At 43.2% G+C, this 27,492-nt stretch overlaps 3 protein-coding genes and 1 pseudogene across 4 annotated transcripts in view; all 4 read left to right on the top strand.

Annotated features, from left to right (window-relative positions):
* LOC148033047 (selenoprotein family protein) overlaps nt 1-27,095 on the top strand; it is a 98,124-nt gene extending 71,029 nt beyond the window's left edge. The window contains exons 3-5 of one of the 2 annotated variants that reach the window (XR_015691773.1): nt 25,574-25,755; nt 26,592-26,774; nt 26,874-27,095. Coding sequence is in view for 1 of the 2 variants with exons in the window: in XM_087684225.1 (XP_087540351.1) it covers nt 25,574-25,755; nt 26,592-26,664 (255 nt within the window). In the remaining variant the exon portion in view is untranslated. Of the gene's footprint in view, nt 1-25,573; nt 25,756-26,591 lie in introns of both variants that reach the window. The other variant, XM_087684225.1, reaches the window with a different exon arrangement.
* LOC148033049 (uncharacterized) lies at nt 321-18,863 on the top strand (annotated as a pseudogene).
* Nucleotides 17,178-17,896, top strand: LOC148033050 (uncharacterized). The gene is made up of 2 exons (XM_087683857.1): nt 17,178-17,488; nt 17,536-17,896. Exons 1-2 carry the CDS (start codon nt 17,190-17,192, stop codon nt 17,894-17,896), a joined length of 660 nt encoding a protein of 219 aa, XP_087539983.1. The 5' UTR covers nt 17,178-17,189.
* LOC148033048 (uncharacterized) lies at nt 21,054-21,617 on the top strand. The gene has a single exon (XM_087683856.1). The coding sequence runs from the start codon at nt 21,054-21,056 to the stop codon at nt 21,615-21,617; it is 564 nt and encodes a 187-aa protein (XP_087539982.1).
* Nucleotides 27,096-27,492: the final 397 nt, after the last annotated feature.

The raw sequence follows: 27,492 nt of genomic DNA, 5'->3' as shown, positions 1-27,492 counted from the left end.
AGTGAGGTTTCAAAAATACATGTCCTCATGACACAGGGAAAGGAATGCAAATGCAAGGTCATCACGGAAGTGCCAATCCAATGGATTTTGGATAGTTGGGCATGCATGCTATGATGGGGTAGCTTGGATATTTTGGTGGAAGTATGATTTTTCATGCTATGGTTGGACAAGGACCGCAAATGGGAATGTATGGTACAAATCCCTATGGTATGCAGCAACCAATGCATGGTATGCGAGGCCCAATGTATTCGGGTATAGTTGGAAATATGCAAAACCCTATGTATGGCAGCATTGGCTTGATTCCTGGGACATAAAGTAGTATGTTTGGTACTGCATCTGCACCCTTGAATGCTTATGGGACTCAAGGAATGAATGCTGGTCATGCAAATGCTCCATTTGGTGTTGGTTCTGATGTAAATTCAGTAAATGCACCCTTTTTGCAACAGCCAGTGTATAACAACTTGACACTCAAAGGGGCAGGAAAAGACTATAATGAGGGTGGAAAAGCAGTGAAGTTTGAGTCCTTCAGTGGTGTACAAGATAGGCTAAAAGCTTTCTGACGTACACAAAGTTGTTAGAGAAGCATATGAGATGGGCAAATTTTCTCTTTATGTTTCATTTTCAGATTGTACATATTGATGGTAAAAATAATGTTGTGGCTGATGCATTGTCACGTAAGCAGGGTTGTCTCCGTACGTAGTATGAATTGATCCGTACGGTATGGTATGTATCCATACGATTTAGTATGAAAAAATAAGCTCTTTTTGCACTCTCTCCTTTAAGCTTGCAAATTTATTTTTTTCTTTCTCCTTTTTTTTCCTTCTTTTTTTCTTATTTCTCTCCCCCAAGCCTCTCTCTCTCTCTCTTTCTCTCTCTCTCTCTCTCTCTCTCTCTCTCTCTCTCTCTCTCAAGCTTCTCACACCCTCTCTTTTCTCTCAAGCCTTTTCTCTCTTATGCAAAAAGATGAGGAGGCCCAGTTCATGTGGATCCGGATACACATAGATCGCCCTCGAGACATCTACATGGCGGTGTGCTACTTCCCCCCAACACAATCCCCATACGTGCCACAGAAGGGGGAGTCACCATACCTACCACTGTACGAGAACATCATACACTACTCCAACTTGGGGGATGTCATGTTGACTGGAGACTTCAATGCCCGCACAACACAGAGATAGACTCCCTTCTTCGAGAGTAAAGACCACATATACAAAGAGATAGCACCGGAGGAGATAGGGCTCATCCATATATCACAAGATACAACTGAATGCACCGAGTATGGCAACCACCTACTGGTGCTAGGGGGCGTGAACGGATTAGCCATCCTCAACGGGTTGGACAAATGGCCAGGCTCGAACGCCCTCACATGCTTCCCACATAAGCATGCGGTTAATTGCAACAAACGAGGGGCACCAGGAGTACCTACACAGAAATTGGGAGCAAGCATAGTGGACTACATACTTAGGCCCCTATCACTTATCCTTGACATCCAATCCTTCAGAATATCACCCCGCCCGCTCACAGTGGCCGCCGACCATGCCTACCTGCAGTTTGACATCGCTTGTAGACATGACCCAATCCCCCCCAGCAAGTAGTCTCCCAAGATTCCCTAGGTACCACTTCACTAAGTTAACTACGAGTGCTTACGCCGACCACCTCTATTGGAGCTTACTGGAAATGAACCCCTACTCACCCTTAGAGGAGATCACATCACAACTGGCGGGAACACTCCACACCTCGGCGGCCAAGTACTTTCCCTACCCCCCCCGGTTCCTACCCTTTGAAAAAGAATGTCCCATAGAATAGCTGGTACGATGCAGAGTGCAGGGAAACCCGGCTCCGTCTTCAACAGGACGAAGCATGGGGAGTACACACACACAAACAGGCACGCCTGATCTTCCGTCACCTCGTACGAAGGAAGAAACGGGCCTACCTATCCAAAGTAGAATGCGAATTCTACGAACTATTATTGGGACTGGACTACAAGGAGGCATGAAAGGCATTCCAAGAGCCCTGTGCTCAAATACCCATTACCTCCCCGGACACATGGCATGCATATGTGACCTCACTGTACCAAATACCCGAGCAGCCCCCGCTGCCCTGACCACCAGGGAGCAGACCCGAGGCATCTACATTCTTTAGAACGGAGCGGGTTCAAGACGCCATTGATAGACTACAGAATGGCCGAGCCCAAGACTATGAAGGCTTAGTAGTAGAGCACCTGACCCATGCCTAGGATATACTTGCACCCCTTCCAGCCCACATGTTCAACAAAGCCTTATGTGAGGGCTTTCCTGCCAGCTAGTCGACCAACACCATAATACCTATCCTGAAGGCTGGAGATTCCATGGCCCCCACGAACTACCGAACAGTCATGGTTGGCCATGTACTGGCCAAGCTCTATGGATCCATCCTGGACCTTGAGTTAAGCAAGTGGGCGGAGCAGCACCAATACCGGGCAACTAGACAAGCAGGGTTCAAGAGGGGGTATTTCACTCTTGACCATATCCTCACACTTAGAGCCATTATAGAGGAGGGTAGGGCACACGAGATGCGGGTTTACTACTGCTTTGTGGACTTCCGCAAGCCTTTGACACAGTACCATGAGACAGGCTCATGCAGAGACTACAAGAACTGGAGGTCCCGTCCGAAATGTGTTGGGGGATATTGGCACTATACGAATCGGTCATGGGCCGAGTCCGAACACTAGGGAGCCTGTCAAAGGAGATAGCCAACACCATTGGAGTTAAATAGGGATGCCCACTCTCACCTACTTTATTTGGTCTCTACATTGATGAGATATCAGAGTACATGGATAGTTTGGAAGGGGAGGGATCTAGCCTAGGAGGGATACTGATACCCGTCTTACTATATGCGAACGACATTGTTCTCATCTCTAGCACGCCCGAAGGGCTACAATGCCAATTGAAAGCACTACAGGCCTTTTTCCAGGATAAAGACCTCATCGTGAACCTGGGGAAGACCAAGGTCATGGTGTTCAACACTTCAACCCAATGGATTTGACTGTCAGTACCCCTCTTCACATATGGCGGGGAAAACGTGGAAGTGGTCCAAAGATACTTCTATATGGGGATTACATTTTGAGGACCGAGATTCACTTTGAGAAAGTCAACATAAGATAGATTGACACGAGGCTATGCAGCCCTCGGATCCATGGAAAACCAAATGCGCCGGCATACAAATCCAGGAGCCCCGTACAAAGCTTTGGCTATTTGACACTCTAGATACACCAGCACTCTTGTACGGGGCTCCCATATGGGGATCCAGTCTTTACCACATGAGGAGGGCCACACAAGACCAGCCACTGTCTTAGGAGGAGGCCACCTATGAGGGATGGGAGCAGATGGAGAGACCCCTGGTACTTATAATCTCACGGATGATCCGGAGCGAGCCCTTTGTGCCACACGAGATCATCAAAGCAGAGATGGGGGCACCGCCCATTGTAGCTGAGGCCCTCTTCCAAACAGTGGTCTTCTTGCACGGACTATGGGACTTGCCCTGGCATCGGTACCCTAGACTTAGTTGTCCAAATAGCTAGCATTGCAAGGGGATACTGAATGCTGGTATGCCCAAACAGAGACCTAGCTACGGCTACATGGCCTACACATGGACCATCTCCCTCCGCTACAATACAGCCTAGATTGCTCCCACCTGGAGCTCAACCGGGAGGAGGTGAGCCGTATCATCAGAATGGACATCATTGAGCTACACACGACCAAGACATGGGTGACTCCTACAGAAGACCTAGGAACAAAGAAGGCTTTCTACAGGGAGCACTTCCTGCACATATATCCGGATGGCTTCATTACCCGCCCAAGCTACATGGACACACACTTGTCCCATGGAGTCAGAAGTACCATTGGACAGATCCGTACATCTTCACACCAGCTATGGGTCGAGACAGGTAGATACAGAGACCACCCCCTCCCCCTAGAAGATCGGATGTGCCAAATGTGCGAGCTCGAGCCGGAGACAGAAGAACACTACATATGCAGGTGCCTAGCGTACTACGAGATCCGGGACGCTTCCATCACTTGTTCAAAGAAGGATTTGGGCCACTCTCCAGAGTGATGGATTTCAAGGACCAGAGATGCCTTGGGCTCTTCCTGCTGGAAATACGGCGCCGCAAAGACCATCTCCTCCGGAACTCGGAGCAGAGATAGGGAGCCGCCCAACACCTGCTCATAGAATTCTACCGAGAGCCAACTACCATTCCCACCCCTGAGCCCCCACCAGCCCCATTGACCTCTCGGCCGCAGGGGACCACCCTAGCCATAGCCACGACAAGAAGCAAAGCCCGGCGCCCACACCCACGCCCAACCGCCCCCCGCCCCCACAGGAGGCACATGTCAAGGATACAAGGGATACTGCGACGCCACCGGAGGGCCTTGCCCCGCCGATTCATTCTCTCGATGTTAGATAGACCCATGCGAGACATTTTAGGATGACCAAGATCCATGGGCAGTTTCACACCATACTTGGAACACATATGAATTGTACCCAGCCTATATACCACCTTGTACCTACTCAATTAGTTTATCATAGCATTAGATGGTAGCTAACTAGGACCTGGAAAGTTTCCCAGACATTTTGTATGTAACGTTTTGGTCTCATAGGCCACTTTGGCCTTTGGTAGAGGTTAATATAACTTTCTTTCTCTCTCTCTCTCTCTCTCTCTCTCAACCATAGTTGCACTAGTATCACGTACGAAAGGTTTCATACTATACCATACTTCAGGTACCGTACCTTACGTATTAGTACCATAAGGTACCAACTTAATGGATACTTTTCCATTCGAACTGCACTTTGGGACTAGCTAAATGCTCCTTATATTAATATGATTCTCCCATGAGATTAGGTTATTTGAGATTCAAACAATTTCTCTCAACCTTCTCTCTCTCAAGCCCACACTTCTCTTATTTGTATGATCATGCATGTATGATGTAACTGTTAGACTTCAAGCTCATCTTTCTGTCTTTGGTATGACTATACCTGACCCTTGAGTTGTCCAACTGTACTACATGATGCGGACATTAAAGAAGTCGGTGCTTAGGACTTAGTTGTTTGGTATGAATGGTCCTTGAGACCTTAGGTTGTAAACAGTCATTTCAGTTATGTGTTAAGATAATGCAAGATATGTGTGAGAGCTCTCAGCTCCTCACCGTGTTAGCTCCAACTCTTCTCTGACTTCAAACATGGTATCAGAGCCTCATCCATGAGGCTGTGAGAGATGGAGAATAACTATTCCGCACTATGAAAAGGAAAAAGCCTAACCTGAAGAAGAAGATGATGACCTGCAAGTGAAGTCACAACTCTTCATTTGGTCTTTGCAGACTGTTGAGCCTATTGAGGCTTGGTCCTTGGTTTATTTAGCATATGAACAAGCTTCTAAGGGTGAAGCATTGACACAAAAACGTGAGGTGCTTGAAGATGTGTTGATAGATGGATTACGCCTGTTTCCTGCTGTTGACAATGAGGAAAGAATGGTGATTGTCATGAGCTATGTTTGAAGCTCATTGGGTGAGTTTGCATTTAGAGTGAATGCTCATGTATGAGCTGTGAAGACGAGCAGCATAAAAAAAGGCGTGAGATAGGAAGAAAATGTCATATAAAATACACCGATTTGCAGCCTAAAATGTGCCGATTTGCAGCCTAAAATGCGCCTATTTTCCGCCTTTGTGATGCTTGATATGAAGCATATTACCCCTGCTAATAAAATACCATATGATGAAGCATATAATCAGTAGTATCCAGGCCTGAATGTACATAAGCATCTTCATCATTAGAGTAGTTGTTGTTGGTGCTGGTTACTCTGGTGTTGAACTTGCTGCAACATTGGCTGAAAGGCTTGGTGAGCAAGGCGAAGTGCAGGTCGTTGATGTGGCATCAGAGATTTGCCCTTCTGCCCCAACTGGGAATAGAGAGACCGCTTACAAGGTTCTTGCATCCAGAAATGCCCAGCTTATTCTTGGTTTTTTGGCAAGTAGCATATGTAAGGAGGCCCTACAGGACGTGAAACCGGCCTGTTCACTGGAAAGGGGGGTAGTGTACAACCAAAATATATAAATGCTTTCACCCAATTCACAGTCGCCCACTTTACCTGAACTTAAAGACACAGAACCAAGAAGAAATACAGGAAGCTAGAATGCTCGTGTTGTGACACAGACACCCTGTTGGACCCTAAGTCAGGCACCCCTTGCGGTATTTCTTTATTCATTAACAAAGGGATAATCCCACAATATCCTACCTACAAGCTGTCCCTGTACAAAGTGGAGAAGGAAAACACAGTGCCAACCTGATTTCGACACCATAACGGCAGTACAACTTGACCTGGTCATTATCCCTACTCAATAGGTGCCTCCATACACCTAAACACACTCAATGAAGTGCCTGGTAAGAAATTCAGCACGCTGAATTTTCTGGTTTTTGTCTTTAAACTGCTCCAAAATACATGTACAGTGTCCCTGGAGCTTCCTTGAAGCTTCTGGAGCAAATAGACACCAAAAATGTCCAAAAACCTAAACCTGCAAAAATATACAGCAGGCTGTAATTTCCTGTTTTGAGCCCTGTTTTACCTGCCAATCACTTCTGTGCGTAGCCAGCGGGCTCCCGCACCTTATGGGCCACTTGCCCTTTGAATCCTGTGAGATTTCACCCGAGAAATCTTAGGAAAACAGCGTTTTCCACACAAGTATCTGCTTGGGAATGCAATTAGCAAACCCTGTACTTGTTCAAGAGGCTCTTGCCTCAGCAATTATGCATAAACCCACAACACTGTACATGATCCATTTGATCAGCCCACAACACTGTACATAATCCATCTGCTCAGATAAGGAGAGAGTGACCTAGGAGGAGCAAGCTCAACCTCTATACATGAGTCAGAGATGAAGAAGTACCCTCCATAGAGCTGATGTATTTGCAGCAATCTGCCCTCAGCCCCATGAGTTCCATGCTCCAATTTTCCCCTCATGCATTGAAACTCGTTTTTGTGTTGCTCTCTCTCTCTTTTGGGAATTTATGCCCAAATTGTGACACATGGCATACACGTAACAATTTTCCTGTTTAAACCTTTCGGTCTAAAATTCTCTATGATCGGTGCAAAATTTGACCTCGGCACGACGAGAGAATTAATCCTCGTGCAAAAACGAAGATAATGACGCGAACAGATTCTGGGTCCAAAAATAGTAACTCCCTAAATTTTAGGAGCTGCTTCCATTGCATCCCCACTAGTCTTCTGACCATCTTTGCAGACTATGGCTACATCCGAATTTGCAATGTAGCTCAACTGAAAGTGAATTTCCACTGATGACCCAACATGGACTAATCTCTTGCAGATTTGTCCATCTTCACTTTGAACTAGTCTCTTCCAGGCTAGTTCTTCAACACACTTGTCCATATACACTTTCACAAGTCTCTTCCAGGCTTGTCAATCTACAGTGCCATCAGTCTCTTCCAGACTTGTACTGGACCTTAACTGTCCAGTCTTGACTCATTGGACATTCCTGTCTGTTTCACATACTGGCCATGCAACTCAGGCGTTTAGATTTTAAGAGGGATCCTTCCAAAAAGAAAAACCAAATAAAGTAGTAATAAAGAAATCAGCAAAAAGGTAATAGTTGTCACAGTCTTGTGACAGGACGACCCTTCTGGAGGGCCCCAAATAGGCCCCTACATACTCGATTTGAGGTTTGCAAATAAGAGCCATAAGCACACTGGACGTGAGGCTTGCAAATAAGAGCCGTAAACGCACTGGACCTAGTGACATTACATTACATGCTGATTTAATCCTATGGACTATTGGTACTAAGCCTGCCCTACCTTCAGCATCAACACTGCAAAGTGGGCCTATTCAAACAACGTGAGAATTGCATATGGCACCTGAGTGACAGGCTGAATGCTTGGTTGAAATCTTGGGGCTGGATGACTACTATGTGGTTTAATGCTTGATAAAGCATCCTTGGGATGATGTTGAAGACCTTGGAGCTCTAATGCTTGCATGGGAGCCCAGTTATGAACTGTGGGACAGTTGTACAGGACTGAAATAAGGTCAGATCTGCTGTTAATATTGACAAGGCAGCATGTATTTGGACATGCTTGAAGCATTGAAGGTATATGACATGCATTCTTGGCTCCATTGAAGCATACATAAATCCTGGAAGACATATGCATAACTTTCATGCCTTTGAGTTGAGATTTTGTAACCCAAATACATGCTGGTTTTGCATTGAATGCAGTCCATACATGCAGGCTGCAATACCTAGGTGATTGCCAAGTGTCAGAAGGTGTATGTACCCTTGTTTTTCAGGCTGAAATACAGACTGTCTGAGCACATAGAGTGCTGTAAACTGTCATGAACAGTTGCAGGGGTTGAAACCGAATTGTCAGGAAGATTTTGGCTTGTAGGTAGTGAGGCAAAGCATACGACATGACAAATGCTGACAGGACATACAATATTACCCAAATTGTGGGGGAGAAATTGGACAGCCATAATTATGCTATATGGAAGTTCCGCATGGAGAACTTCTTAATCGGGAAAGGATATTGGGAGTTGGTGACTGGAGTAGAAGCCGAACCTTGGCTCCTAGAGAGACCTACCGTTGATCAAAGACGACTACACCAAGCTTGGACGGAAAGAGCTCGCAAGGTGTTGCACTGGTTGTCACTATGTATATTAGATGCCATGGTAATGCAGATAATGAACTACAGCTCTCCTAAGGATGCTTGGGACATCTGGGTCAAGTACTGTGGCACGACCACAAGTGCCAAAAAGATCCAGTTAAAGCAGAAATTTAACAATATGGAGAGAAAGAGCAGATCTATACACGTTTATGTCACGGAGATCAAGACCATTGCAAATCAGCTGGCATCTGTTGGATCACAGGTTAAAGATGAAGACATGGTTGCTGTGACTTTGAATGGCTTGGAGCATAAGTATAAGTCTTTTGATACCTTTGTGTCTGTGCGGGCTGAAATGCCTGATTTCAATGAACTGGTTTCATTGCTTATCCATGAGGAGGTTAAACTTGGCTTGGGTACAGGCTCTAGTAGTACAAAAAGCAAGGATGCAATTTTTTATTCCAATCAATGGGGCCGTGGCAGCTGTGGTAGAGGCTATGGTTCTGGCAGAGAAGGCCAGCAAAATGCATCCTATGGCAATAACAACCAGCAGGTATCGAATGCAAGAGGTGATGGAAACTTTAGAGGTAGAGGAACATCTAGCTCTAGAGGCAGAGGCTCCTAGCAGCAACAGTGCCCATCTGACAATCCGAATAAGGATAAGGATTGTCACTACTGTGGGAAGTATGGTCATATTGCCAAGTACTGCTGGAAGAAGCAGGGTAATTAGAAGGGCAAACAACATGGACATTTTGCTACTTCCAGTCAGGTAAATGATGCTTCAGAAGATAGATTGTTTGCCATGCAGTATGTGAAAGATAGGGCTGCTGAAAAATCCATTGATGATGCAGTATGGTACATTGATTCAGGGGCATTGAACCACATGACCCCTCATGGTGATTGGTTCACTGATATGGTAGCTGAAAGACATGGCTATGTATGCACAGGTGATGACACGCAGCATAGCATTGAGCATAAAGGCAAAGTGCCTCTTGTGGTTCATGATGGCAGAAAGAAAAATTTGCATGATGTATTGCATGTCCCATCGATAACGAAGAACTTACTATCTGTCGGTCAAATGACAGAGTAGAACTTGCAAGTTAGGTTCAATAAGCATGGATGCTTTATTAAAGAGTTTGGAAATGGATGCAAGTTGATTGCTCGCGGTCACAGGAATGGCAGAATGTTTACTTTTGATGCCACTTTGCCAAAGCTGAATTCAGCTATGTTTGCCCATGGTTCTGGCACTGTCAGAGATTTGGAAATTTGGCATAAGAGAGTGGGACATGTGAATTTGCAGAGGCTGCAAATTATGCAGAAAAAACAGCTTTCCAAGTTCCAATACACTGACATTGGTCGTATATGTGATGCTTGCCAGTTTGGTAAGCAGTCGAGGTTGCCATTTGTCAGGCATGTAAGGCAGAGTACACATCCGTTGCAGTTAGTGCACTCTGATGTCTAGGGGCCAGCCCATAATGCATCTATAGGAGGCTCGAAGTACTATGTGACATTCATTGATGATTACAGTCGCTAACTTGGGTGCATATTCTACAGACAAAGGATGAGGTGTTTGCTGTTTTTCAGCAATTTAAAAAGCAGGTTGAAAAGGAATTTGATTGCTATACCTCTTGCTTGAGATCAGACAGCGGTGGGGAGTATGTGTCAAATGAGTTTAACAATTTTCTGGCTGAAAATGGCATACGTATGCAGCTTAGCTGCAGCTGTACTCCACAGCAGAATGGAGTGGCAAAGCGTAAGAACAGGGTATTGATGGAAGTTGCTCTTGCCATGATAAACGAGATGAAGATGCTACTCTATTATTGGGCTGAGGTTGTTATGACAGCCATGTATATCTTGAATCGGACTCCCACTGCAGGTATTCATGAGATGGCACCGTTTGAGAAGCTGTATGGCCATAAGCCGGATGTAAGTCATATGAAAGTCTTTGGCTGTCTTGCTTATGTGCACATCCCAGATGAGAAAAGAAAGAAGCTGGATCCAAAAGCGCATAAGTGTGTTTTCATTGGATATTCGCAGGAGAAGAAGGCATACAAATGCTATGACCTCTCTACCAGGGAGACTTTGGTGAGCAGGGATGTTATATTTGATGAGATGGCCTCTTGGTATGTATCACCTGCTGCAGTGCCGTCAGATACACCTTCTTCTCATGTATCTACAGCTGATTTGCAGCAGAGTACTGCTATGACAGGTTTTAGTGGTCAGACAGTATCTCCTTGGACATGTAGATTGAGGAGCTCTGGCTCACCGTCCATTGACACCGGTATGTCAGTGAGGGAGAGATATGATATCTTGGACAGCAAAGGAAAAGAGAAAGCTATTGAGGATGCATCTGGTATGATGACACTTGGTAGGATGACTTTTGGATATGATTCTGTTGACACTTTAGACAGTGAGCTTGGTATTCCGATTGTCTATATGCTTGGCACGAGGCAGAGCAGGTACATTCCGCCTCATGAGAGAGGGGAATCGAGCAGTGCACTACAGCCGCACCATAGCCTAGATGCTCATAGAGGGTTAGATATCTTGTTGACTGGTTGGCGTACAGTGGCTACTCTGCAAAGCACTATTCTTACATGACAAAAGTGATGGAGATCAAAGAACCAGGTACATATGCTGAAGCAATAAAAGATGAGAACTGGTGTGCAGCTATGGATGAAGAAATGAATGCCTTGGTTGAAAATAAAACATGGGATCTTGTGCCACTGCCTGAAGGGAAAAAGACCATTAGCTGCAAATGGGTCTACAAAATCAAATGCAAGTTGGATGGCAGTGTGGAAAGGTACAAAGCCAGGCTGGTTGCTAAGGGGTATGCCCAACAGTATGGACTTGATTATGAGGAAACATTCAGCCATGTTGCCAAGATGGCAACCATACGCACTGTGATTGCTTTGGCTGCTGCTAGAGGCTGAAAATTGCAGCAAATGGATGTGAAGAATGCATTCCTCAAGGGTGACTTGGTAGAGGATGTCTATATGGATCAGCTGGAAGGGTATGTACACCCTGATTTTCAGCACTATGTATGCGGACTGAAAAAAACATTGTACGGGCTGAAGCAGGCTTCGAGAGCTTGGCATGCAAGGATCAGTAACTACTTGCAGAGCTTGGGATTTACTGTTGGCAGGGCTGATCACAGCCTATTTACGAAAAAGACTAACAATGGCTTGGTAGTGCTGGTCAAATATGTTGATGATTTGTTAATTATTGGTGATGATGACTTGGACATACAGCATGTAATGAAGATGCTGAAAACTGAAATTGACATGAAAGACTTCGGTGATTTGAAGTATTTCTTGGGCATTGAGGTGGTTACAGCTGAAAATGGTTTATGGCTAATGCAGAAGCACTATGTCATGGAAATGTTGAAGATGTATGGCATGGATGAATGCAAACCACTGGATACACCTCTTGATCAGAATGTAAAGCTAGACATGAGCACTGGGGCTGAAGTTGAGGATGTGACTATGTACAGGCAGATGGTTGGTAGTCTAATTTACTTAACCATCACTAGGCCTAACTTGAGCTATGTTGTAGGGCTCATAAGCTAGTTTATGCAGAAGCCCAGACAGCCATACTTGGATGATGCAGTTAGACGCATTATGAGATATGTTAAGTCCACTATAGATTATGGGCTATTCTATGTGAGAGATAAGCCCTTGAAATTGGTTGGATATACGGATGCAGATTGGGCAGGATGCTCATATGACCGTAGATCTAAAAGTGGCTATGCTTTCGGGTTTGGAAGTAGAATGATCAACTAGAGCAGCAAGAAGCAGCCTACAGTTGCTTTATCGAGTACTGAGGCAGAGTACAAAGGTGCTGCATTGGCAGCATGTGAGATTGCATGGCTACTCAAGCTTATGACTGATTTGGACATACAGGTAGATGCTCCAGTGACTCTGCTATGTGATAATCTTAGTAGTGTACTCCTGGCCATGAATCCAGTATACCATGCCAGGACAAAACACATTGAGGTACACTACCACTTCATCAGAGAGATGATTCTTTCAGGGAGAGTTGATCTCATGTATGTGAAGACTGATGAACAGGTTGCGGATATCTTTACCAAGTCTCTAGGTAAAGATAAGTTCAGTGTTTTTAGACAGCTGCTTAGTGTACAGATGCTGTCTTGAGCTTAAGGGGAAGTGTTAGACTTCAAGCTCATCTTTTGTCTTTGATATGACTGTACCCGACCCTTGAGTTATCGAGCTGTACTATATGATGCGGACATTAAATAAGTCGGTGCTTAAAACTTAGTTGTTTGGTATGAAGGGTCCTTGAAACCTTAGGTTGTAAACAGTCATTTTAGTTATGTATTAAGATAATGCAAGATATGTGTGAGAGCTCTCAGCTCCTCACCGTGTTAACTCCAACTCTTCTCCGACTTCAAACAGTAACCACTCCTATCTATGTAGTTATAAGTTGTAGATAGCAATAGCACATGTTGTGCATGCAACATTAGGTTTTGGCATGTTACCCTTAAGTACTCATCTTATTTACTCTAATAGCATTGCGATTTAGACTTAAAATATCTATTCTATTATCTTTAGTCCAAAATAATCAAGTTATTTTTTTTTCGTACTAATATCGTGTTGTACCTTGTAAAATCTTAAGGTATCATTTAGTACCGTATTTTATCATACCGTACCGTATCATACCTTTCGTACCTGACAGCTATACATATAAGCCACAAATTTCAGCCGTTGTCATGGTTAATCACATTGAGTTGGATGCTATGAAAGAGCAATATGATGCTAATTCGGACTTTACTAATATTTATGATCAGCTTTGCAATGGCCAAAGGCATGAACACTTTGTGCTAAGAGATGGATTTCTGATGATGTATGGACGACTGTGTGTCACAAAGCAGTTAAGGCCTAGAGTTATCATTGAAAGTCATGCTTCTCCGTATGCAAGACACAAAGGTATTGATGCCACGGTCAAGGCAGTGGAGCATTTCTTTTATTGGCCAGCTTTGAGGCATGATGTAGAATAATTCATTAAGACATGCATTGTATGCTAGAAGATAAAGCATGATAGGCAAAAGATGTTGGGTTTGTTGTAGCCCTTGCCTATTCCAGATAGGCCTTGGGAGAGCATTGCGATGGACTTTATTTTTTAGCTTTCTAATACACATATAGGAAATAATGGGATATGGACTATCATTTGGAGGTTTAGCAAACAAGTCCATTTCATTCCGATGAGCAAGAAAATAAAGGCTGATCATATGGCATGATTTTTTTTGCAGCTCTTTAAGTACCATGGTATGCCAAAGTCGATCATTAGTGATCGAGACCCCCAGATGGCCAGTTTATTTTGGAAGGGGCTATTTGAGAATATGGATACCACTCTAAAATTCTCATCATCCTTCCATCCGTAGACAAATGGTCAATCTAAGGAAGCAAATTCCATAAAATTAGATCTTTTGAGATGCTATGTTTGAGACCACAAGACACAATGGGAGTAGTATTTGCCCTTGGTTGAGTTTGCTTATAACAACATAGTAGATAGTTCTACGGGCAAAGCTCCATTTGAGGTGGTTGAGGGTGGCAAGAAGGTACCATCTATTTTGCAAACTAAGGATAAGATCTTTGAGGTTGATCTTTATGTGGAAAACTTGGATGTAGCCTATGCAAATATAAAATATACACTTCAAAGATCGCAAGAAAAGCAAAAGAGGACAACTGATCGCCACAAACGTGTTTTGCAATGTGCAGAGGGTGATTATGTATTGTTGCGTTTTAAAAAGGCAAGGTTGAAAAGGATGAATGAAAGAGAAAGATTGTATCCGAAGTTGAGTATGAGATACTATGAATCCTTCCAAGTGTTGGAGAAGATCAACAATGTGGCATATCGGCTGAAGTTGCCTCCACATTGGTGGATACACAATGCCTTTCATATCAGTTTGTTGAGGCCTTTTCATGGTGATGTGCTAGGGGATATGTCTGCTTAAATTTGGCCTAAGGTTGAGGAGCTGGATAAGATTTTGATATGCAAGTAGATTTTGACACATAAGAAAAAAAAATGTCAAAGGTAAAGTTTCCAGGAGATACTTGGTGAAATTTCAAATTATTCACCAATGGATGCCAAATAGATGGAAGAGGATGACTTGGCAAACCATCCTTAGTTGTTGCAGCTTTATCTAGATGCCTTTCAGTTAGAGCTGACTTTAGTTCGAGCTCTTTCAAGTTTAGCAGGGCAAGGGTATGAAGTATTGCGTGATGCTCAAGCGGGAGATAACACTTCCACTCCTCCAGTTATGGGCAATTCTCATATGTAGTGGATCTCGGATGTATTCAGCATGCATCCAAGGTACTGCACTGACAATATGTTTGCCATGAGATCACTACTTAGTGTACTAGTCACTTTGAGATGTATGCAGATGAGTACCCGGGCACTGGAACTATACTTTTGCATCAGCTTATGATCAATTTGGCATGAATTTTGCCTCAATTTTGAGACAAAAATTCTGATCAGTTTCAGCTCAGTTTTGTATTAGCTTGAGAACCGTTTATGGTTATTTTTGGGATTAGTTTTGCATTAGTTTTTGCATTGATTGCTGGTTAGTTTTTGCAATGAGTTTGCGATCAGTTTGGGGTCACATTTGCAGCAGCTTGTGATCAATTCTCAGATCAGTAAGTGATCAGTTTATGATTAGATTATGCTCAATTTTCAATGGTTTACATTTGGTTCCATGGACATAAGCATATGTTATGATGCCATTGATGTTTTAGCTATGGTTTATGCTTGGTTATGCTATGCTATGGTTTGGTTTTGCGAGATGAGTTAAGCTCATAAGAAATAGATATGTCAGATGATAATCTAGCAATGTTTTTTGAGATTCTTTGTGAGTCTTATGCATAGTTGCCTTCATATGTCGTACGGATAGATTCGTACAATACTATACGGTACGTATCCGTACGAATTTGTACGTTCTTTTGCGCCCATTTAGGCTACGTCGCCTACGCGTCTTGCATCCCGCGTCACACGTTTCTTGCGTCCCCATGTTTACTCCACTTGCCTACGTGGCACTTTTTGGGGAGTGGGAAGCCTTGGATACCTCATCCCACCCCCTTTTCCAACCGTGCACTCCCCTCCCTAGCCCTCTTTGGATTCCTTCTAGCTGGTAGCCCTCTCTTTGACCATTGACCCCTCTTTGACTATTTGAACTTGACCCTTCTCTCATCTACAAAAGATGCTCCTCTCCTCTATATTTCTACACCAATTCAGCAAGCACTTACCATTCTCATCTTCCTCTCTTGGATCTTGATTCTTGAATGGACATCTGATTTGTCATTCTCAAATTTCACCTTCCATCCCCTTTTTCTCGCACCCTATTGAAGCTTTTGCCATTCTCAAATCTCATTTCCCATCCCCTCTATCCCACACCCTATCAAAGCATTTGCCATTCTCATCTCCCATCCCCTCTCTCTCACTCTTGTTCTTTCAACTTTACCCCAACCCTCGGGCCTTTGAAGTCTCCCTCCCTTTCAACTTTCAAGACTCAACTTTCAAGTTTCAAGAGTTGAGACTCAAGCATTTCTTTTTTTTTTTCGTAAAAGAGACTCAAGCATATCTCTCTCTCTCTCTCTCTCTCTCTCTCTCTCTCTCTCTCTCTCAATAGCCACCTATGCAGCCTCCACAAGCTTGTAGACCAACACAGTGGTCTTTCTTCACATGGAAAATGGTTAGTGATGCAATTTATAGATTACAAAATTGGAGGGCACAGGATAAGGATGGACTAGTAGCAGAACATTTCTCACATGCTTGTGACATATAAGCATCCATATTAGCACATATGTTCAATAGAGCAGCATGTGAAGGTTTTCCTACGAGTTGGCCAGACAATACTATAATCCTGGTATTTCAAAGTGGTGATCCCTTGATTCCAAGCAACTACAAGACTATCATGATCAGTCATACTTTGGCCAAGATATATGGATCTATATTGGAGCACGAACTCAATGAGTGGGCTGAAATGCAAGGCAAGAGAGCACAAGGACAGACAGGTTTCAGACGAGGATATACCACGCTGGACCATATTCTCACACTTACAGCCATTATTGAGGAGGGTCGAGCCAAGACAACAAGCCTGAGACATGAGGATCTATTGTTGCTTTGTAGACTTTCGCAAAGCTTTTGATATAGTGCCTCGTACATGCATCATGCATAGATTGCAGGACATTGGAGTACCAAAGGGTACACGATGAGATGTCTATGCATTATATGAGGCAGTAACAGGTCATGTACGAGCACCTGGGGGTCTATCAAAGAGGATTGATAGTACCATAGAAGTGAAATAAGGATGTCCACTTTCACCCACATTGTTTGGTCTATACATAGATAAAGTGTCTGATTACATAGACCGAGGAGGAGCTGGCAGGGGTGTTGATACCGAGATACCGATATTACTATATGCAAATGATATTGTTCTCATTTCAAATTCACCTGAGGGATTGCTGTGCCATCTAGACGCTTTTCACATCCTCTATAGAGATAAAGACCTCACAATGAACCTTGGGAAGACCAAAACCATGGTTTTCAATACTTCAGTAGCATGGGTGACTAGATCTATGTACCGGTTCACAATTGGGGGAGACATATTGGAGTATATGAGGGAATATATCTATTTGGGAGTCACCTTTTCTGACCCACGTTTTTCGTTGAGAGGGGCATTAGAGGCACGTCTGGCATGTGGATATGCAACATTAGGGAAACTCAAGAGTCAATGTGCTCACATACAGTTCCAAGAGCCCCGCACCAAACTTTGGTTGTTTGATACCATAGTCATACCTGCATTACTATATGGAGCAGAGGTATGGGGTTGCAACTTGTACCATAGGCGTCTTAGCCTACTCACTGATTAGATTGAGTAGAGAGGGATTATTATGATGGTTGGGATAGCATGGAAAGACCATTGATAATGATGATAGTACGCATGATGAGGAGTAAGCCCTCCACTCCACGTCCCATTGTCAGAGCAGAGCTAGGGACAACACCTATAGTTATGGAGGCACTCTTTAGGTCAGTGACCTTTTGGCACAGACTATGGGAACTTCCACGCCATAGATACTCTAGATTGACACTAACCTCATCTAGACAACTAGTAGTAGGAGGCAAGAAGAACTGTTGGTTTTCACAAGTGGCTATTTGGATGAGCCTACATGGCTTGGATATTGACTTCCACCTTTGGATTATAGCCTTGACTGCCCTACACTTTCTATCAGCCGATCAGAGTTGAACCAGGTGATCAGAGGTGATATCTTGAGGATTGAGACAGCAAGGACATGGATCCATCCACCACTCCCCCTAGGATCAAGGATGGAGTTCTACAGGAGTCATTTCTTGTCTCTCTCTGATGATGGTTTCACTATTCGGCCAGCATATATGGACACCCATCTCTCCCATAGCATACGGGTTGCTATCGAACAGATTCGCACCTCCTCACATAGGCTTCAGATGGAGACGAGCAAATGGACAAATACCCTAGCAGAGGATAGGACTTGCCAGCTTTGTGGTCGAGAGCTGAGACGGAGGAGCACTACATATGCAGATGCACAGTATACTATGACATACGAGGACGGTACCACTGCCTCTTTTATGATGGATTTGGACCCCTTCGTCGCATCATGGAGTACGAGGATCAGAGATACCTAGGTCTTTTCCTCCTAGAGCTCGAGAGGCACCAAACTGCACTACTGCGAGACAGGAGGCCAGCTCATCCAGAAGGACACACACAGAGAGCAGTGACAGACTTCTTCTACAGAGCCAACCCTATTGACACTACCAGCCTAGCAGAGACAGAGCCACCCCGCCAGACATCTTACAGGTCACGCCGTGGAGTCACATTAGATAGAGCCATTTCCCTTCATCGAGCACGACGACCCCGTCTGTCAAGACCACATTCGAGGAGGCCACACCACGATCAGATTAGAGCCATTATCACGAGACATCGAAGACTCACCACCAGGCATATCAGTGAAGCAGCTAGGGACCACATCATAGCTGAGATCATGTACAGATCTTGAGATCAGCTACAACCCATAGTCTCCACCACACTTTTCTACATGGTTCTATCAAATTTGGTTCTCCTTTTCTTTCTTTTCTTTTCTATCAATGAAACAACACTACACATGGTTCCACCCTAGTATAGTCCCATTGTATAGTTATTTTCAGTATTGTTTCATAGGCCACCCGCTTATTTGTAATATTATCTTTACCTTACTGATGAGATGACATTAGACATGGATGTACTTTGTATTTTGTCTCATAGGCCACATTGACCTTATGTAGACGTTAATCTCTCTCTCTCTCTCTCTCTCTCTCTCTCGGGCCTCTTTATCCATCATCGGTACCATGACTTGTGAGAAGCACGAGGCTTTCAATTTGCATGCGATCCATGTAGAGAGGGACACAAAGAAGTCCAACTCCCACCATTGGACATGCAAGTATTGTGGGAAGCGCTATACAAGTGGTGCAACTCGGCTTCTCCAACATCTTTCCAAGACAGGAGGGCAAGTTGCTTCATGTAAGGAAATCCCTCAAAACATTGCGGAGAAGATTCTCGCCGAGATGAGAGGGGGATCCACAAGAGGAGGAGGAAGTGGCTTATTGGCACTAACTCCTATGCCTACTAACAAGGAAGCATTCAATGTGGGTGTATCTTTAACCGATGCGGGAGAGGCCTCTACCATTGGTGGTGGGGGCTCCACATCTGCATCTGGCTCCGGTAAAAGATAAAGAGTGGAGGCTCATGTGGTGCCAAAGAGACAATCCTCTCTCTCTCAAGCTCCTGGTCATGTGCGTGGATCGGTTGAACGACTTGCGGACATTGAAATTGCACGCACGGTGATTGAGTGCAATCTTGCATTCAATGTCCTAAAGTAAGAGCATAGTTGTTAGGTACAAAAGGTACGGTACGATAAAATACGATACTAAATGGTACCTTAAGATTTTATAAGGTACGATACAATATTAGTACGAAAAAAATAACTTGATTGTTTTGGACTAAAGATAATAGAATAGATATTTCAAGTCTAAATAGCAATGCTATTAGAGTATATAAGATGAGCACTTGAGGGTAACATGCCAAAACCTAATGCTGCATACGCAACATGCGCTACTGCTACCTACAACTTATAACTACATAGATGGGAGTGGATACAGTATATATGCATGATCATACAAATAAGAGAAGTATGGGCTTGAGAGAGAAGGTTGAGAGACATTGTTTGAATCTCAAATAACCTAATCTCATGGGAGAATTATATTAATATGAGGAGCATTTAGTTCGTCCCAAAGTGCAGTTGAAATGGGAAAAATGTATCCATTAAGTTGGTACCTTATGGTACTAATACATAAGGTATGGTACCTAAAGTATGGTATAGTATCAAACCTTTCGTACGTGGTACTGGTGCAACTAGAGAGAGGAAGAGGCTAGAGAGAGAGAGAGAGAGAGAGGGACTCTTGGGGGAGAAATAAGAAAGAAAGAAGAAAAAAAAAGAAAGGAGAAAGAAAAAAAAGAAAGTTGTCGACTTAAAGGAGAGTGGTCAAAAAGTGCCCATTTTTTCGTACTAAATCGTACGGATACATACCATACCGTACCGTACGGATCAGTTCGTACTAAGTACAGAGACAACCCTGAGTAAGAGCAATGGAAGATGGTAAAAGCCATTTCCAATGTGGGTCCATGTGAAAGATGGACCGGTGTTACATACAATGACATAAGGACGAAAAAGATTGACGAAGAGAAGGAGAGGATTGATAAAGCCCTTGATCCTATTCGGGCCGCATGGATAAAATATGGTTGCTCCATTCTCACCGACGGTGAAGTGATCATAAGAAACGTGGATGGAGTGACAGATGGTTGCTCCATTCCCACTGACGGATGGAGTGATTGTAAGAAACGTGGCATCATCAATATACTCGTCTCATGTCCACTCGGCACTTACTTTTTGCAGGCCATAGATACCGGCAAGAGGGGGGAGAAAAACGACGGGTGCATTCATCTACCGCCACATTCGACAAGCTATCATTGAGATATACATTGCAATTTGCCTTTTAAATTTGTTTTACTTTCTTTCATTATCATAATATCATGATTCATAATTGAAATTTAATTTATGGATAATGGCATATGCATAACTATCTATCTCCCTATTCTAATAATTAATTTCTCTCTAGTATCTATGATCTATCTTGATTCTCTCTTTCCCGCCAAGCCGCAAGGCTCAAGTTTCAACTCTCTCTAGACTCTTTCTCTCTCTAATCTCCAATTTTCAAGTATTGTTAGTATTAAGTAATAAGTATACTTACTTGTAATTTGTAAATTATGGTTGTTGGTGGACCCCTCAAATGTGGTGCAAGTTGTTACCGACAATGCATCGAATTGTCGGCACATGAGCCGTTTGCTTGAGTCGGAGTTTCCTACGATTGTGTGGACTCCATGTGTAAGTCATTGTTTGGACTTGCTCATGGAGGACATTGGGAAGCTCAAGTGGGTAAAGAGGGTGGTCTACAAAGCTACATCAATTGTCACATTCTTCACGGTAAAGGTAAAGGTACTTGCGATGTATCGTGAGCATAGCACATTGGAGTTGAAGAAGCCATCTTCAACTTGCTTTGCTTACATATGGTTATTGCTAGAGTGCCTTTATGAGGTGCGGTCCGCCTTGCGCCAGACAGTGGTGTCTACTCTATGGAATGAGTGGATTGAGCATGAGACAAAGGAGGCCAAAGCCATGCAGCGCTTATGCCTTAATGAGCAGTTTTGGCAAAAAGTCCGTGCCGTTATCATTGTTGTGACTCCCTTTTATAGAGTATTACGTATGAGTGAGTGCGAGGGGTCCACCATGGGCCTTCTCGTTCACTTCTTTAGAGCAGTATTGGTGGAGACATATGCTTGTACAATGATCACAGAGACACAGCGTGCACATGTTTTAGAGATAGTAGAGAGGAGATAGGCGTGGATGCATAAGCCCATCCATGGTTTTGCCGCATTGGTACATCCGACCTACAAGTCATCGGCGGTCATGGATGATAGAGAGTTTCTTTCGGACCATCTTGCTTATTTGACTCGTGTGGTTCCTGTGGATGACCACAATTTAGTGCTAGAGGAGCTAGGATGCTACACAGATCAGAGAGGATATGTGGCTTTTGCTTCTCCCCCTTGTTGGAGAAGAGAGTTACTTGTGAAGCCTTTTTTTTTTTTGGGCAAAACTTTGGATATGCACTGGGGATCCTTCAGTCCTTAGCCATGAGGATCCTTGCCCAGGATTGGTCTTCGGGTGCATGTGAGAGAAACTGGAGTGCCTATTCTCTCATTCACACAAAGATTTGCAATCGGCTTAGCACACGACAATTAGAGCGGCTAGTCTATTGCCGCACTAACTTACACATGATGAACATAGGTAGTTCGAAGCAGGTAAAGTTTAAACACTTAACCATAACATTTAAATTTTAAAATTTATTGTTTTAACTTTTAAACTTTGAACTTTGAAGTTTAAACTTTAGTATTTACAATGATCAATCTTACGTACATCACTGCATTGTGTAGGTGAACATTGATACATTCAAGTTGACGAGCGACACTCTTCCAAGTATACATAAGGAGGTGGACAAGGAGGAGGATATGATTTTTGCAGAGCTCTATAGAGAGCTTAGAGTAGCAGATACTCGTGACACTCGCAGTCAACGTGCTCGTGGGCGAGGAGTTCGAGTAGATGGTAGTAGGGGCATGGTCATTCGACACCCTCCATCATCGAGGAGGGGTGGTTCGAGTGGCTTGCAAACATATGTAAGGTGGGGCTCTAGTAGCTCACATCCTGTCTCTCATGATGACATCCCCCCCCCTTGCCTACACAGCCACCACCTAGGGAGCCATCATTTGATGATGATAGTAATCTCATCAGTGAGGATGAGTATGAGTATGTCTCATCAATCGGATGCCAAGGAGTCATCTTCAGACTCTCTTGATGAGCACTCAAATGGTTCTGATGATGATGATGATGATAGTGATGCCTCATCATAGATTTATATGACATAGGTCTCTTTTTTTTTTTATATCAAATATACTAGACTGTAGTTGTATCGCATGTTTTGCGCAGCCCATGCAACCGCAATGGTCACTCCATGTATTCATCTTATTTTATAATGAAATGGCTATTTCCACTTTAAACATGTATTCTATTATCTATCATTTAGTGATTTATGGTTTTTGTTATTTAAAAAATTATCTTAATTTTTTTTCGTACTAATATTATACCGTACCTTATAAAATCATAAGGTACCATTTAGTACCGTATTTTATTATACCATATTGTATCATACCTTTCGTACCTGACAACTATGGTCTTATGTTATGTGATGATTGGTTGGTTATGTTTAGCATGTGTTGGGCATATGGAATGGTCGAGCAATAGTGTGTAATGTTGTGTTAACTATGATGCCTTGTGGAAATTCCAGTCCACTATTTTGCTCTTGATGCATCTGGCAATGCAATCAAGAACGATTACAAGGATTTTAAGGGGGAGGGCTGTCATGAGAATATGTATTTTTGAAACCTCACTTAACATGTGGATTAATATTTAATCACATGGTTAAGTAAACGTTGCACATGTGAGGTGTAACTAGGGTTAGAGTAAATTTACGAGTCCAAGACCTAAAGAAATCACAGGATGTCAAAGGCAAAAGTTGATAAAAGTTATGCCTCACAGGTACTTGGTGGTATCTGGTGCCAATAGTTAGCCTAGGTTATTCATTGCTATAAGTGTCAGTTGGTGACATTATAGATAATGGTACTTAACACCAATTTAATGGTACTTAACACCAATTTGATGGTCAAAGATGATGCATAGACACTCGAGAATGAAAGTTGCCTTGTCAATTTAATTATTGGCTAGTCTAATTACTTTTCAAGGCATCGAAATAATTATTAGATTAATTTTCAGTATTTAAAGACTGAAAAGTAATATTTAATTATAAATAATGCTGGAAAAACCATTTGGGAAGGCTGCCACTTGTGAAAAATGCCCATGTAAGATTAAAAAACATCTTCAAAGGCTAGAGAGAGGCGTTTGGGTGGTATTCAGCCTGTAAGAGAGGGGGAGGAGATACTACTAGTTTGATTTGTAGCAATTGGAGGACCTTTTGAGGCAGCAAGGGGTAGGAGAAGACCAATCAACAGCAAGTGACAATATCTACAGGCTGTTGAAATAGGGCAATAGTAGTAAATGATTGATTTTCTTCAGCTCTTTGCATCTACAAGCTGCTAAGATAGGGCAACAACAGTAAATGATACATTTTCTTCAGTTTTTTGCGAAGAAAGTCTGAATTTTCTCTCTCCTCAGCATTCTCTCTCATCTCCCAGCCTTTTTATAGCCTTGCTCGGAAGATTATGGCATTGAGATCACGAGAGACTGAGAAATTTCAGATTTCTCTGTTGTAAACCCTAATCTGCAACAAAAATTAGGGTTTAGCAAAAACCTTGGGAAGCATGTCAAAAGCTCCAAGACTTGGATTCAAAAGGACTGAAGCTGTTTTTAGTCAAATTCAGGTGGAGGGACTAGCAAATCAATGAATTTGGGGCATTTTCCATCTCCATCAAAGCAGGTGAAGGCCAATCGATTACCTGAATCAAGGGGCAAATCTGATTGAAGACTTGTTTGTCTTTTTGGACAGGAAGGGGAGTTGGAATACCGAAAGAGATTGAGATAATCCCATTGTACATCTTCTTCTTCTTCAATTAAGTTAAATAAATACCTAAAGGGGTGCTAGTTTTAGGGCCAATAGGGTGTCTAATGTCCAAGATTATATGGTAAAGTGTGCATTTCAGTTTTGTGAATTTGTTAATTGCTGTAAATAGTGGTTAATCAGGGTATTTACCACCCTATTCGAGGAGGAAGGCTGGTTTCAGAGAGTGTGGGTGGGGTGGGTGTGTGGTGGTGATGGTGTATGGGGCATGCAGCAGTGTGGGGGACAAGCAGGAAAGAGTGCAAACATGACACATGGGGGGGGCGCTGTTAGCAGCAACTGTCTATGAGCAGGCAGGGCAGTGGCCAACAGAGATGGGAGTGTGCAGCAGGAAACAGGGCACATGGCGTGCTGGAGACTGGTGGAGGGCAGGGAAAGATGGTGCAGGGTCTGGGGGGGAGGTGCAGCGCCTAGGTGCAGCCTGTAGGCAGGCAGGGCGGGCAGGGGCAGGGGCAGGGGCAGAGGGAGGTGATCCTGTGGTCAGTGCAGGTGAAGAGGGTAGGGGCAGAGGGCAGTGTATCAGGTTGCAGGGGTGGTGGGAGCAGCAGCATGACAGAAAAAATGATACCTGTAGCCGAACATATATGTATCTTCCAATGTTTTAGCTATCCACTAACAGGAATTCAGAGGTCTCACTACAAGGCTGATGTGGACTTCTTGTTCTTACAGTTTTCTGGGCTGTCATTTTTGGGGCCATGCTTGTCACAGTGAAAACGGCAATCTACCTTTCTACAAGCTTCAACCTTTGTAACAGAAAAAGCATCTGCTTCTTTGTTTAGCAGAGTTGTCCTCAACTTTTTCTTTGTTTGTTCCTTCTCAGGTTTTATAGGGCACTTACTCTCCTGCTTGCCCTCTGCATCATTTGCTAACGCAGGCATTCATCCAAGTCCTGGGCTCAAATGAGATTATAGAACTTTCAGGGGGACCACATTCATGTCTACTTGATAACTTTTGGGGAGGATGTATGATGAAAAACTGCATGCCTAATATTTTGACACTTCATATTATTCCAATACATGCAAGTTGCATCCCATATTTATGGGACTTGCTTGAAGCTCGACCATAGAGCTGATTTTGGAAGTAGCATTGTAAAGTGATCTTATCAATCTCATTTAGCATTGTAAAGTGATCTTATCAATCTCATTTGTATGTCTGCCTTTTGCAATAGGCTACGTATGCTGGGGCAATATTGGAGGTATGCATGAGGAAGCTTGCTTTTTATCCAAATATACAGTCGTTTCTTGAAGATGAAGCACATCGATATCCTTCCCTAAAAGCCCAATATCTATATGGCTCACCTCCCAAGCTCATCATGCTGGACGAAGATGGAAACAAGAAGGAAACTATCAGGTGTGTAGTTTTCTCTTTGAAAGGATATCTGTAGATTGTTTCTAACCATGGAAAAGTTCTTGAATGATATTAGGACACTTGCATTGGTAATCTAATGTGGAAAGAATATGCAATTTCACAATATTTATGGGAAGACAGAAGTCCCTGATTGATGAGTAGGCAATGAACTTATTACTATAGGCAAAAGTATGGGACTGTTTCAGTGTGCTAAGCATGATGAACTCATAGAGTTCAGTGGAGACCACATGTCTACAGCTGCACCGTATATTTGTTTAAGAATGATCTGGTTGACTCTCTACTTTACTGAGCACATACAAATGCTTGTATAAAATGAGTTTAGATCTTACTTTAGTGAACGCACACCACTATGAGCATAGATCACATATATTTTGAGATTGCCTTGACTGATTGCTGATAAGCAGCCAAGCCCACGTAAAAGCAGAGGTCTTGATTCATCCACAGGGAATCAAAAATTGGGGAGTTTATGATACTCTCTCGACTTTTAAGGGGCCTGTTTGATGGGGGGCAAGCCAGGGTGTGAATTGAGATTGTGCAAATTTTCTTTGGTGTTTGACATACTAAGGGGTTGATGCGTGCATATATATGTGAGTGCATTTTCCATACACATGGGTGAAGAGAGAGCTCTTGGTTCAAATCTAAATCTTTTTGTTCAAACTCTTGTAGAGAAATACTGTGCTCTGGTTTGATTGAGTAATTGTTTCCTTTTCCATCCACGCTACAGTTCTGAGCACTCAGTTGTATAATGGTTTGTTTTTCATTGATCATACAGTTGGCACTTCTGATCTTTATTCAGATGTTTTGCTTTGCACTTGCAGGATAGATAATTGGAAAAAGGAGCACATTGAACAGTTCTTGAAGGAGAAAGTCAAATTGAAGTCATCACAGTAGCCCCACAAAACTCAAGGTGATATAAGGGCATGGCAATGTTGGACCTGCAATGAATTTAGTCATGGTTGAAATCATCTCAGTTAGCTGGATCTGGCTGGATGGAACACACAGTATGTCAACAGTCACTTTCAAGCATGATGAGTGGTGCACTCCTAATGATTTCGAGAAATCATTTGATTGAATTTTCTTGTGTTGGTTTTCATGTTTAGTGAGGCCTATATGAAAGAAAGAAAGGCAGAATTTTCATGTTTAGTCAGGCCTATAGCAAACAAAGAAGGCAGGTTGTGCAAAGGCAGCATGCATTAGCAAGGTTCCAACCTTGGTTGTACATGATGAAATTAAGGGCATACTTGCCATGCCAATCTGATGCAGGAAGCCTAGGCTACTCTTCCTGTTTTTGTGCAACAAAATGCAACTAATTACTTTGTTCCAGCTCTACACTAATTTTCTCTAGTTCTTAAGAGACTGCTGCTAATCATTGAGGTAACATGGGCTTTGAGAAGTTACTCATTGAATCAGAGCTCCTTGTGCTCACGCCTGATTAACATGGACTTGATGAACCAATACACCTATTTTCATATTTATGGTACAACGTTTATTTATGGCACAGAAGCCTTAGCATTTGAATAATTCCACAATCTTGACTTTCTTACGCAAAAAGTTCAATTCAACTGAAGTGATATAAGGTCACCACACGATAGGGTTAAACATTCTACTTCCTTAGTAGATAGTCTAGTAATCTCTCTCCTGTCAGGTGCCCAGTATCAGGAATATAGGGGTCAGCAAGCAGAGAAAATAGAAGAGCCTGACATCCAAAGTTGTTATTAT

This window comes from Lygodium microphyllum, chromosome 8, assembly GCF_053477565.2.
Source record: "Lygodium microphyllum isolate KBCC chromosome 8, Lygodium_microphyllum_v1.1.10, whole genome shotgun sequence".
In the NCBI taxonomy this organism is placed as follows: Eukaryota; Viridiplantae; Streptophyta; class Polypodiopsida; order Schizaeales; family Lygodiaceae; genus Lygodium; species Lygodium microphyllum.
This window is presented reverse-complemented; position numbering and strand designations above follow the sequence as displayed.

Excerpts from the sequence above, each read along its gene's own strand:
- LOC148033050 (XM_087683857.1), top strand. The coding sequence starts at position 17,190 with ATGGTTTTCAATACTTCAGTAGCATGGGTGACTAGATCTATGTACCGG. Across the intron at positions 17,489-17,535 it reads GAGGTATGGGGTTGCAACTT|GGATTATTATGATGGTTGGG; the intron begins GTACCATAGGCG and ends TTGAGTAGAGAG.
- LOC148033048 (XM_087683856.1), top strand. The coding sequence starts at position 21,054 with ATGAGCCGTTTGCTTGAGTCGGAGTTTCCTACGATTGTGTGGACTCCA.